Here is a 12747-nt window from a genome sequence, read left to right as displayed (position 1 = left end):
AAAGAGAGAAAAAGAGAGAAAAAGAGAGAAAAAGAGAGAAAAAGAGAGAAAAAGAGAGAAAAAGAGAGAAAAAGAGAGAAAAAGAGAGAAAAAGAGAGAAAAAGAGAGAAACCCTTTTCCACCAGGGCAACTGGAGAGATGCACCCAATATCAACTCTTTCAAACGGACGGCGAGAGGAGTACCGAACACCACCTCATATGGACCTTTAAACCTGGGGCTAATCAGTTCCCCAGATAATAATGGTCCAGTTGTAATATGGGCAACGCTGTGTATGGAGCCATAGTCTCGCTTTCTACAGGGCTGGTCACTATTCCCCCCCTCCCTTTCCCGCACGCCACTACCGCCTCTGTGTGCTTCTGTCCCGGCCCCTGGTCAATTATTTATGACCCATCAACATATGTCTCCTTCCGTCAGTGCATGAGCCATTCATCGGAGTGGGAAAATAAATAAAACTCCTGTATATAATCCGGAGTTGCTAAAACAGGGGCTGTGCAAATAGCTCAAGTCCTCAAATTGTCTAGTCATGTTGCTGGGCCGTGCAAATAGCTTAAGTCCTGAAATTGTCTCGTCATTTTGCCAGTCCATTCAAATGTACTTGTAAGTCCTCTGTCCTTCCCTGAGCCTTTGTAACAGTGGTCTTGTGTAGACTGCATAGTCTAGGATCTAAGCCCTACAATAATTACATAAGCCCAAAAAACTGCTACATTTCCTTCACAGTACTTGACCTAGGGGCGGTGCGTACTGCCGCCGCCCTATCTGATAAAAATGTTTTCCCCAGTACAAAAATGAGTTGTCCCAAGTATAGTCCCTCCTGTTGGCAGTATTATAGCTTCTTTTTATCTGCTTTGTACCCTTTGTGAGCTAGCAACTGCAATAATGCAACAGAACCCCCTCCTGCACGGATGATCCTTTTCACTACATACCAACCGATCATCCACATACTGGATGATTGTGCGAAGCACCGGACTTCAATGTAATCTGTACTGGGGTCATATCGGTCAGTAACCCAACATCATGTGGATTAACAGTCCATAATTATGCTGGCACATATTGCATGTCCTCCTCAAAAATTAAAACATCTGAGTTACCAATGCCATCAGGGTGCACTGTACCTCCCTATACTGCACCATGATATCACAGGGGATGCAGATTCCCAAAATCACCCCCTTTTTGCTCACTGTCCTCAAATAACTCGTTATCCGTCATTTACTTTAATTGTAATGTCAGGTCTTTACATAATATTGCGCGCCACTCGCACCCTTCCTGGTCTGTTCCAATTAGGAATGCTCTTTTTTCTGATACTACTAGTCCTTGTAAATTCTATGACAATATTGTCCCTTCCACCATCTCGGGTGGCACCACGGGTTGGAAAATAAAATCTGTAGGCACTCTCCAACACTTTGTCGCAATTTGAGGCATTGCTTTTACTAATACCATAAAAATAAATATATCTAGGACCACAGGAACCCCATGGACTACTGACTCCCTTGCTATTGCATTGATTATTACCATTGCTTGAGCTACACACATCCCTGGAGTGGAACACACTACCCCTTGATCTGTGACTGATACATTTCTATTTAGTTTACCGAGCAGATCCCTACCCAACAAGTTCACAGGGGAACTCTCTGAATATAACAAGGGGGCTCGTCCTCCCCTCCAACTTTTATATCCAGCTCTTCAGTGTATGGAACTGAAGAAATAGCCCCAGAGGATCCCTGCATGTAAAGAGTTTTACCCGATAATGGAAAGTTTACTTCATGATGCACGATTTGGTTGGACCTGAATTTACCATAAATACAAAATGCCCGTTTCCTATTTCCTCCTCCACCAATGGCTCCTTTTCAGAGTGTGCGGTTATCAATAGGATTGAACATGCGTGTGCTTTCTGTGGGCTGTCCTAATCAGAATATGTATTTGTCCTGGGGAAGGAAAAAGGGCTGCCCCCGTCATTGTAACTCCTTGGAATGGGGCACCTGTAACCCCATGACATGCTGTTCAACTGTGTTCCTTCACCCTGCTGTAGCTGTTGCCCTTACCCGTCAGCCCCATAAGGGGACTGATTTTGACCACCTCGCCCAAATTGCTGCTGTCTCCTTACTTGAGGCCCTTGGAATCCCTGCCCTGGAGGTGATGGCCCATAATTAAATCTCATCCCAGGCCGGTTCCTGCATTCCCTTGCGAAATGCCCCCATTTCTTGCAATACCAGTACTGTGATAGTCCCAAGCCTCCTCCCCGAGGGCCTATTCTCCCAAAGCCTCTTGCTCCTCGAAATCCTCCTTTTTCCCCTTGGTGCTCCTTCATACTGCCACTGTGGGTTGGGATACTGTTCTTCCCCCCGACCCCTTTGTCCCTGTCTGTTCTCCCCCCCGAACCCCATTGTCCCTGTCCTCCTTCACCCCATAGTTCTGCAATTGTGGCATTCCCAATTTGAGTGTCTCCGGTCCTTTCCCCCTGAGCCAGTGCCTTCACTGGTGCTTGAACCACAACCTTATTTAGTTTCTTTTCCACTAGTGTTGCCTCGTCAATTTTCCACTTCGGGGCCACATCCCTGCCCTGCTCCTTGATTCTCTTACAATTGTGGACTATTATACTTTGCATCTCTGCCCACCCTTTGGCTTCAATTCCCACAATTGATATGTAGTGCCTTCTGGGCCTCTTTTGGTAGTCCCCTCTTTACAATAAAATAGAAAAATGGCCCTGTCAACTCTCCACATTTGCCATAATTTAAGAATACACCTAACTGGGTCCTCATTATCACCCATTGTGCACTGCATTAAAGAATGTAAGTCAGGGGTATCTGAGTACTTCCTTCGTAGGGCAGCCCATACCCTTGCCCTCACTCACCTCATCATTATCTGCATGACTTACCCCAGCCCTTGCCCATATGTCCCCAGCCTGGTCCCAAACTATGGTGATCAGTAAACTCTTAAGTCTCCTACTGCTAAGGCTGCCCCTTCTGTTTGTTTTTCAAATTCATAGATCCATTTACTAGCTCCATCTATAAATTGGGGGAGAGCTTTAAACAAATTATTTTTGTCAATTTGAGGCCATGGTACATACTGTGTTATCCCTACTTTATGTATTAGAGGCATATATATATCTATTTTGTTTTCTACAACTTTAGTATTCTTCTCATCTTGAACTACCATGTTTAAATCTGGTCTATGTCTTGGTCTGTCCCTCTTGTAGCAGGAACGGGTTTCTCAATGCCTCCTCTCCTTGATCTCCTTCTTGCCCTTCCTCTTCATTATTTCTACCACCTTGATCTTCCCCTCCATTATCCCTTGCTTGTTCTACTTCTTGTCCCAGGACCGTCCATACCCTCTGCCCATCTTTTTCAAACACAAAAATGTCTTACTGCTCCAGAGTTTAACCTGAACAAAAAAAATAATCTCCCGACTTCCAACCCCCGTTTTTTTGCACCGGTACCCTAATTTCTGGCGATCCTTCTTCAGGTTCTTGTAACCTGACCAACCTTTCCTGCAATGCTCTTAACTCGTTGTCTATGTCTACTTGTGGACCCACTGGGTACACCAATGCTACAGGCGTATTAGCGCTTGCCGATGGGTTATATGGAGGTGCAAAAGCTCTCGAGTCCCCACTTCTAGTTGCTAATCCTGATAATCCTGTTGACACTCTCTACCACTGGAGGTTTATAAACTGGGTTTTTATACCCTACTGCAGGTTTAGGTGTTACAGGGTATATCCCCTTACATTGGATCTCTTTTTGACCTTCCTGATCTTCCATATCCTCAACTAATTGCCTGAGATCTAGAATCTCTTCTCTTTTGTTCCCTTCTTACTTTGTTGCTACAAAGATGGACATTCTTTTCTAGCATGTTTCCGTTATGGGAGGCCTGCTCTGGCCAGGAGCAGGCCGTCCCCCCCCCCCTTCCTTTGTTTCTACTATTAATTGTTTATTCTGTCACAACACAGTGGCAAAACCCTATGCATGTGTTTTATTGGAGTTTCTTCCTCCATAATGTTGCGCACATCCCTAATGCTTCACTTAAACCCTACTGCTATGCTGCACGTGCTTCAAAAACATAGATCAACCCACTTTTTTCCCTCACCCACCCATACTTTTTCTCACTTTGATTTCACCCACACCCACACCCACACCGCTACTCATCCAGCTTTCTTCCTTTTTTGCCACAAAAGACAGCAAGAGAAAATATACAAAAAATAATTGACTACCATCCAGACCCATTCCTTATACTGAGCCACTGCATAATACCACTTATTGCTTTTATCATCATAAGAAGAATAATGTGTGGTACTACCTTCTCAACCTGTTATGGCTGAGGATCCCACCTCCCAGTCCTTATAAACTGAGGATCCCTTTCATCTCAGTCTTTTATATATGTTGAGGTTCCCGTTTCGTTATACAAAGTGGAAAAACAGAAAGAAATACGTGACAATTTCAATACATAACCCACCTCTTATCCAATCTACGCCTCAACACAACACCTGCAATCCAATCCAATCTGCCCTATCCAATCTTTATCACCAAAAGTCCTATTTTATACTTCATCAATACTACATCACCAAAAGTCCTATGCCATAATACATCACCAAGTCATATTCCATTGACCTCGTATAACATCCACATCACCATACCATTCACATCACCACATCAAACATACATGTTGCCATTTTGTTATCGCTTGCAAGAGTATACTCACATGGGCATAGTTCACTTGAGTTTCCCTCTGTTACAAAGTCCCCGTGCCTGTCGTTCTGGAGCCACGCCCTGCTCCAGTGAGCAGAAATGATTTCTTTTAAAATGGCTTCTACTAAATCTGTTCAGGATACATGGGTCTTTTGATTTAAGGGTCTGATCACTATAGTTGGGCGTGGCTGACTGGCCTGGGCTTCGCAAAGTACAGGGGCAAGAAACTAAGTAACACGTCGGGTCGTCACCACCGAAAGCGAACCCCAACTTACAGGGGCGCCCCTTAAATATTTTGCGGTACCCCCTGATCACGCTCACACTAGTTTAAATGCAACACTCTATGGAATTAAGGCCATGAGTATATCTTGCAAGACATAACATATTTTAATCTTTACAGATCATGATGATTGGGGGAATGACAGAGGACTCTCCCATTTCCGACCGGCATTCTGTCATCCGTGGAGTATTGTTGAGTCATGTGCTAAGAACTGCATAAGCTTTAACATTTACAAATTAATTCAGCTAATGCACCTTATATTTAAATAACTGCCTTCTAATAATGCCCCCTCTCCCCTGGTCTTTTGTGGTGCCTTGAAATAGTAACAGAATCTTGCCCAAAAAACTATTAACAGAAGTCTTGCCCAATTCTAAAGCGCTTGGAAAGTTCAGAAATTAAGGAAAGCACAGGCTCCTTCCCAACATGTGCTTGACCTTCAGATTTGTACCACTCAGGCTCACTCTTCATCGTCCCAGTACCATAATGGCACTTTTCATAGGTAACCTGCATTACTCTTGGGATGATCTTCATCCCAGTACTGGCCTTCACTTTGGGGGGAGAAGTAGGATACGAACGACAATATCCTACAAATGCTAATCGAGTGTAAATTAGGTAATTGCCAGGAAAGGGGGTGGGGGGGAGAATACCATGTCTCACCCTCTGGCACTCTCTCCCCAATTCTCAAAGACCCTCCACCCAGGTGATCCTCCCTCTTTAGTCCAGCCCCAGGTTCAGGATCCAAAAGTGAGGACCCTTCCCTGGCCAACTGAACATAAGATCCCTGGGAAGTAGATGGGAGAGTACCTTCAGGTTTCTCACTGAGGACACAAATCCATTTGCATTATGGCCTTTAATTTCTCGACCAAATGCATAATGCGACTTGTAGACTTGTCTCCTCTTGACTCTTGCTCTTCTTTTGATCTTGCCATTCACTGGGACAAGTATGATGAATGCCTGAATGATTCTCACTTTTTTGGTAATGTCCGGATTCAGGAGTAGGTTTCCTCCAATCATTATATTCAGTTTGCTTATTGTGTGGAATATTACTGTCCCTTTTTTCCTCTACACCCAGTTTCCTGGGTCTCCCGCTTGCCCCATTACCTCCACTGTAAAGGGTCTGTGTCACCAGATTGGGGTTCTCTTTCTCTTCTTCGTATTCGCGTCAGAACGGCTCTCTCTGGCTTTTCTCTTGCCACTCTTCCAACCCGCTTCAGTGTCCTATGGTGGTATAAGCGATGAAAGGGCTCTTCGCTCATTTCCCCTTCCACGCCACCGCTTCCCCCCCCCCCTTCCTTCCTCATTCGGTTCCCTCCTCAGGTTCTCCTTCTGTGAACAGACTACCTCGTATCCGTTCTTAGCATATTGCCAATCCGGCACGCCAATGTTAGGGCTCTTGTGCGACCCTGGTCACTTTGACAGTCTTCCTCAATTCTGACGTTCGTACCTCATACTGTTGGTACTTCTTCTGAGGAGCTGCTTCCATGTATGTAAAGCAGCATCTTCTTCGGGTTGCCAGCCTTCTCGATCTGGCCAGTTTGAACGCCCGCCCCCCCCGTTCTCACTTCCTGGTTCTCTTGACTCTCCTATTTTTATTACGCACTGCTGGGGCTTCCCCAGCTTCTCAAGTCCTTCCTTTGTGTTAGGGCCTTGTTCGTCATAATTCCCGTTGGCTGCTTCGTCTCAGCGATTGACAGGTGAGCATTCATCACTCCTATGTTCTTAATCTTCACAGAACCAGGCTGCTACTAGTTATAGTTATCTATCAATTAATAGAGATGTACTGGGTTTTTGAGTATAATGAGAAGGGAGTTCCTCATTGGAAAGGGAGTCCTTATCCCCAAGAGGGGAGTATCTTCCTGTGAGGTCCCGCTTACCGCCACCCCTAGGAGGACTGTTGCGTAGCCGGCTCCCTACCCTAGTGTAAGGAAGGCATGGTATAAACAGTAAGACAGACACAAGTGACCACAGTTCAAGGGTGTTTACTGAACCTTAATTAGGTTTGAAAACACCCATCTAATCCTAATTCTAAAGATGGGCGCAAGCTAAAACCATCAAATAATAATAATAACAGTCCTAGCGGTGTCTTGTCAAAATAAAAGTACCTACACTAATAAACCTATTGACAATCCTTACCTCTAAATGCAAATAGTATGGGAAACAATGTTATGCAAAAGAAAAGTATTCAAGAAATGACATGTCAGGATATTCAAGCCGTTGGTTTCCCTTCCCCATGTTTTCAGCATGAGATAAGGTTGTACACTCTAGCTTAGCATAGTCTCTGGCTTCTCTAGCACAAGGGTGCAGTTCAAAACTCCAACATCAAGGCCTTATGTACCAAAGTCTCTTTGCTGTTCAAAATCTCTTCTTTGAGAGGGCCTGATGCCACAAATAAATAAAGTTCCTTTACTTTCAGGATTCTCCTACGCTCACGCTTCTCAGGTGATTTACTGTTCACCTTGGATCCCCCTCCACCGGGCTCAGATCCACTTTAACGCAAAGTTCGTTTTTCACATATACCAAATTTTCTTAGGATTTCCACGTATAGAATTTCTTCGGGTGACTGACGGTTCACCCCAGATACCCCTCTGCCGGGTTCAGATCAGTTTTAACACAAAATCTTCAATCAGTCTCATTCTGCCAGGCTCAGACCAATTTATCGGTATCTGGTAATATTACCCCCACACAAATGGTCGCCATACATATAGTCGCAGTGGCGACATTATGTATGGTGCCCATTTGTGAGGGGAGCAGCGCTGTCCCCCGCTCGTCTTGGGGAAAAATAAAACAAAAAAAAAAAGAATTTAAAAATGGGTTTGCGGGGGTGTCCCCCAACAGGTTCCATGTGATAATCCACAGCATTTTTTTCAGCAACTTTTTTGCCACACAGCCTTTCTGCTGGGACATGATCACATGGAACCAATTTATCTATTGTAACACAAACTTGCTTGAACATAAAGCTTTCAATTGATCTCCCTTTGCCGGGCTCGGACCAACTTGATCTACTTTCCCCCATCAACTTTTTTACTGTATCAATATCCAAGACTTTTGATTGTGCACACCATTTTGCTTGACCCGTTACAGGACCACTTTGATGCACAATCCTTTGTCACTCTTTCACTTTTGTCAACTCTCAGCTAGACACCTTACAGAGACCTTTGATTCTGTCAAAGGTATCATATATTTTGGCTTCGAAGTTCAATCACTCACCTGCAGTTCAACTTTACTCACGTTGGTTATCACACACGTTTCATTCAATGTTCTCAGATCCACTGCTCACCATACAAGGTTGCTGCTGGCAACCTTGGCTTCAACACAGACCGGTCTTGTATCAGTCTCCCCTAGTCGCGGACTGTGTTGCTTTAAAAGACGTGGCTTTCTTGTTGTAGCCAAGGACAGTACCACGACAGCTGGCAATTCTGCCCGCCTGGACCATTGACGCAGGAGGGCTCTGGGTACCTCTGACACACAATGCAGGATTAATACCTTAGCCTGGTTTACTGGTCTTATGCTTTCTACTCAAGGTTTCGTCAAAGTAACCGTTCCTTGTTGAAAAGGTCAAGGGAACTTCCCTCCTTGTGATCCCCTTCGGTATCGCCGTCTTCCCCCTCGCGTTAAACTGCCACCTTGGAACTGCCGATTCCCCGTGTACTTTGCCTCGCTCAGGGTGTGCTCTCGTGTTCCTCCTTCTATCCATGTGGGGAAGGGTAATGGAAGTCAGGTGTACATGATGGCCAGTAATTGCCGGACCCTGCCTGACATATTGTATTGGGACACGTTACGTATACGGCTTAGGTGTTAGTCCGTTTTCTTTGAAAGGCTGTCTTTGAGAAAGTGTTTGATATGATAAGTGCTTTATAAATAAGCAAATACCCAGAGGTCTCTAAGCGCGGAGAAAACCTGTGGTGCTCCGTGTCGTCTTGCTTCCAAGGCAAGCACATTGCACCTGAGCTATCCTCACGAGACGGGATGTGTTATGAAAAGGGACGGGGGTTGGTGTTCCTAAGTATCCTTACAGGGAACGGGATACTGCATCTCACCATCAGGTGTCCCACCACCACTCCCCGCAGACCTCTCACCCAGGTGATCCTACAGCACTGGTCTACCCCCAGGAACTGGATTCAAAAGAGATGGCTGTGTCCTGGCCACCTGGATGACAGATCCCCGCGGACTAGCGGGTGAGACACCTTCTGGATTCTCACACTAGCCTCACAGAAAGGGGCTTCCCCCGTTGGGAGAAGTGACTGAATCCCTCAATTCGTAACACAGCACAGAGGAGAGACAGTGCACGGGGGAAAGTAGGAGAGACTGCGCACATGGGATGGAAGGAGAGACAGGACAGCACACAGGGTGGGGTGGACGGAGAACACACAGACTGGGGAGGGGGGACAGCGCACGGGCTGGGGAGGAGGTACAATCTCTAGTGGGAGTGACATCTGTTGGTTGTATGTATTAATTGCAATCTTTGGTCGTCGATGTCCTATATCTTAGTTTTGCAGTACCACTGACCACATACAGATGGCCATTTGTATGTGGTCAGTAGTACTGCACCGCTCCCAAAAATAATTGCTTGCATGGTAACAGTATCCAGAAAGGGAACCTATATGTAGCTCAACTGCGCCAGGAAAGTAGCCCAACTCCCTCTGGCTGTGAAAAAACCTATGCCTTCCCAGCTTTGAAAGTGACAGTCACATGACGTGGTGCAGAACTCCTGATTAGAAGAAAATTAGTTACAGAAAACAAGCCACTATTGGATTACATCGGAGCAATGGAACAAGAAATACCATTGAGTGTGTCAGCTAATTATGCCACAGCATTTCCAGTTTTCATGCCCACCACAAAGTCGGCTTTCTGGAAACCCTTTACTCTTGCTCTTCTGCGTAGCAATGGTGTTCGCAACATTATGGTGGCTGTGCCACCAAAATGCGCCAAAGCCAAACATGAAACTGTATGTGTTAAAATTGAAGGCATTTACCTATATAGGTCCCTTCTACTGGCTCTTGTATAGCAATTCTACCAATCGCTTGATTTTATTTTCATCTAATCCCGCCAACTCTACAGACCCCAGACTGACATGGGAAATGTCAATCCTCAGTTTCAAGGTGAAATCCCTATAGGAAGACTTTGCTAGAAGGGTGTCTTACATAATCACTACTTAACAGCAGTTTCAGTTCCCCTACCCTCTTTAAAGTACAGCCTGCATGTGATGAAAATGTACATATTTAGTTGTATTTTGTGCTGTGCCATTATATGCAATTTTAGGTCATAAGAGTGCAAATTCTTTTTTAATTAGTTTCGAACCTAGCTCAAATAGTTGCCCTTTTTTTCAAGTTGAGTGTTCAAAATTCTACTACCAATGAGGTGTCATATGGTGCGTACAAGGTCAGGGGGGGGTAGGTTGTTGCCACCTCTGGGATGACAGGGAGTGCTTACCTTGTAGGGCAGTTGTTTATAATGAGGCACACTAGATATGGCTAAAAGCTTACCACCAATTGGGTAAAAAAAAAAAAAAAACATTGTGGGGTGGCCGCTCACGAAGATGCAGGGTATCGATCGTGGCAAGTGATATCTCATTACATGTGGGCATATATTACAAATATCAATGGCAAGTAAAAAAAGATTTCAGACCAACAAAATAAAGAAATGTATATTCCTAAACATAACTTTATATGACTTGTTTCACCAGCTTGAACAAGTGCAAAAGGTGTGTTAATATTTAATACAGAAGCCTTTTGCTCATTCAGTTTGTACGTACCACCAGTTTCGGCCTTAACTGTGCCCTTGATGCAGTTGGCGCCAAAGACAGGTTGCTTGATCTCACAGTCCTTCATCAGGTAGAAAGGCATCATGAAGGACTGCAGGGGATCTCTTCCTTTGGATACAAAGATAACCTGAAGGTGAGACGGTTAAAGGAATCAAAACAGCGGCAGGTGCAAGGCTGGTCTTAAAAAAGCATGCAAACTGAAGCCTGCTCCCATTCTCGGACAGTTCCAAACAGAGTATGTAGGAGCACACACCATTTACAACCAATTCCCCACCTTTCCACTACGAAGTCCGGCATCTGCAGGGTTTAACAAAACAAGGCTGGATGGTAACAAACATGCACAAGGACTGAAAAACAAGATACAGAACTAAAACAAAAATAAATATATATATTACATTAATGCAGATTCAAGTACTTTTAGACTGTGGCCTTCCTGACTTCATTAATTAATGGGAAAGGCCTGCTCCAGTCTGGTGTAAAACTGCCCTACAGATGCTGTATAGAGCAGCAATATAGATTTAAGAATAATGAACTGGTATGGGAGCCATCAATTATGCACCCATGAGCAGATTAGTTGTATGTTCCCTTTAGAAAACCGTTCCTCTGTGCTTCAACCACCTATTTCTCCCAATTTTACACTCACAAAAATGACAATTTTAGCACTGGTATATGATGGAGGGGGAAAATTGTGAGGCAGTCAGAGCCATAGACTAAAAGGACCTGAATCATCATGAAGGTACATTTGTTATTACTCTTTCGTCCATTGGCCCCTCCACCTTCTAAATTATCAGGAACAGATTACATAACACCACCTTGATGGGAAGGCGGTGCAGACATGTCAGTGCACAACACTTACTGGCCAAAAGAAGAACGCCATCTGCAGAAAATGTCCTTCAAATAGTGCTTGCAGAACAAATGGGAGAAGCCCAAGGGGGCAGCCCACAAATCTCAGAGAGGGGCCATGCCCCAGCAAAGTAACCAATACAGCATTAGATTTTGAGGAGAAAAAAAATTCTCACCCCATTTTAAGTAGGATGCATTAGTAACATATATAATACAAATATGTTTGCAAAAGCCAATATTAATGTCTGAACTGGTCAAACAAAACAGGAGACGGATTATGTTGTTTATGGATGCCATCAAGAGGATAAATGCTACTCTTTAGAGCCCAAAGCAAAAAAGCTGAGTGTAGCACAAGCAGCTAAACGGTCGCTCTCACAAATCTCCTTCAACTGAGGTCACTCAGAATTGGTGAAACATTTTTTTTGGAAGGAAAATTTTATCAAGTTCCTATTACTTTTTATAGGACTAGTACAAAAATAGTTATACATATTGGTATTTGGACTCATGTACGGTAATCCTTTTTTCCATAGTTTACTGTTGCCTGGAAGATAGCAAACCTAATCATTGCCAATGCATTTCGGAGGTTGTAATCTCCTTCATCAGGGCCATGCTCTCCATTTACAATGAACACGTACATTACCATAATATATCATGTATTTTTAGCCATCATTGAATTTAACAAAAACAGCAAACATGTGTTTGGCGCTCCAGTTTTTCACTAAAATAAATGGTTTTCTTTGAGACACTGCCAAACGTGTGTGTGCTAGGCTTCCTCGACTTATATGTCTTACAGACCTGCAAATAATTGTAAGAGAACCCACAGGCTTTAGCTTCAGAGGAAAAGGAGCAGAGGAACCAGACAGTCTGAAAGTCTGATTTTGCACAGTTGCAGGACTAAGTCCGTATTTCCGATTTGAGGCAAATAATGTATTCCCATTAAAGGGGAAGTCAAAGGCCTTCTCCTAAATGTCAGGTTTTAGGTTTGAAGACTTAAGACAGGCGTGTCTCTGCAGGATACTGCTCGCGATATACCCCGATGTACGATGTCCATCATAGCGTTTCAAAGAAGTGAAGCTGCTGAAATGTAGCATCCTTGGTGAAATCTCAGAGGATGAAAAACTACTAAGCGAAAGCTCATCAAACGTATCCTCACCCTTAATAATTAGAGCCGAATAACAGTAGGATA

At 44.2% G+C, this 12747-nt stretch overlaps 1 protein-coding gene across 2 annotated transcripts in view; it reads right to left on the bottom strand.

Annotated features, from left to right (window-relative positions):
* The window catches only part of WBP2 (WW domain binding protein 2), a 417756-nt gene that overhangs the window by 342744 nt on the left and 62265 nt on the right, over positions 1-12747 (bottom strand). For both annotated transcript variants that reach the window (XM_069654739.1, XM_069654740.1), the window contains exon 3: positions 10710-10845. In XM_069654739.1, coding sequence (XP_069510840.1) covers positions 10710-10845 — 136 coding nt within the window. The remainder of the gene's footprint in view (positions 1-10709; positions 10846-12747) is intronic.

The sequence above is a fragment of the Ambystoma mexicanum genome, chromosome 3q (genome assembly GCF_040938575.1).
Source record: "Ambystoma mexicanum isolate Mex_15411 chromosome 3q, UKY_AmexF1_1, whole genome shotgun sequence".
Lineage (NCBI taxonomy): Eukaryota > Metazoa > Chordata > Amphibia > Caudata > Ambystomatidae > Ambystoma > Ambystoma mexicanum.
Note: the sequence above shows the minus strand (reverse complement) of the source record. Positions and strands in the feature narration are given on the sequence as shown.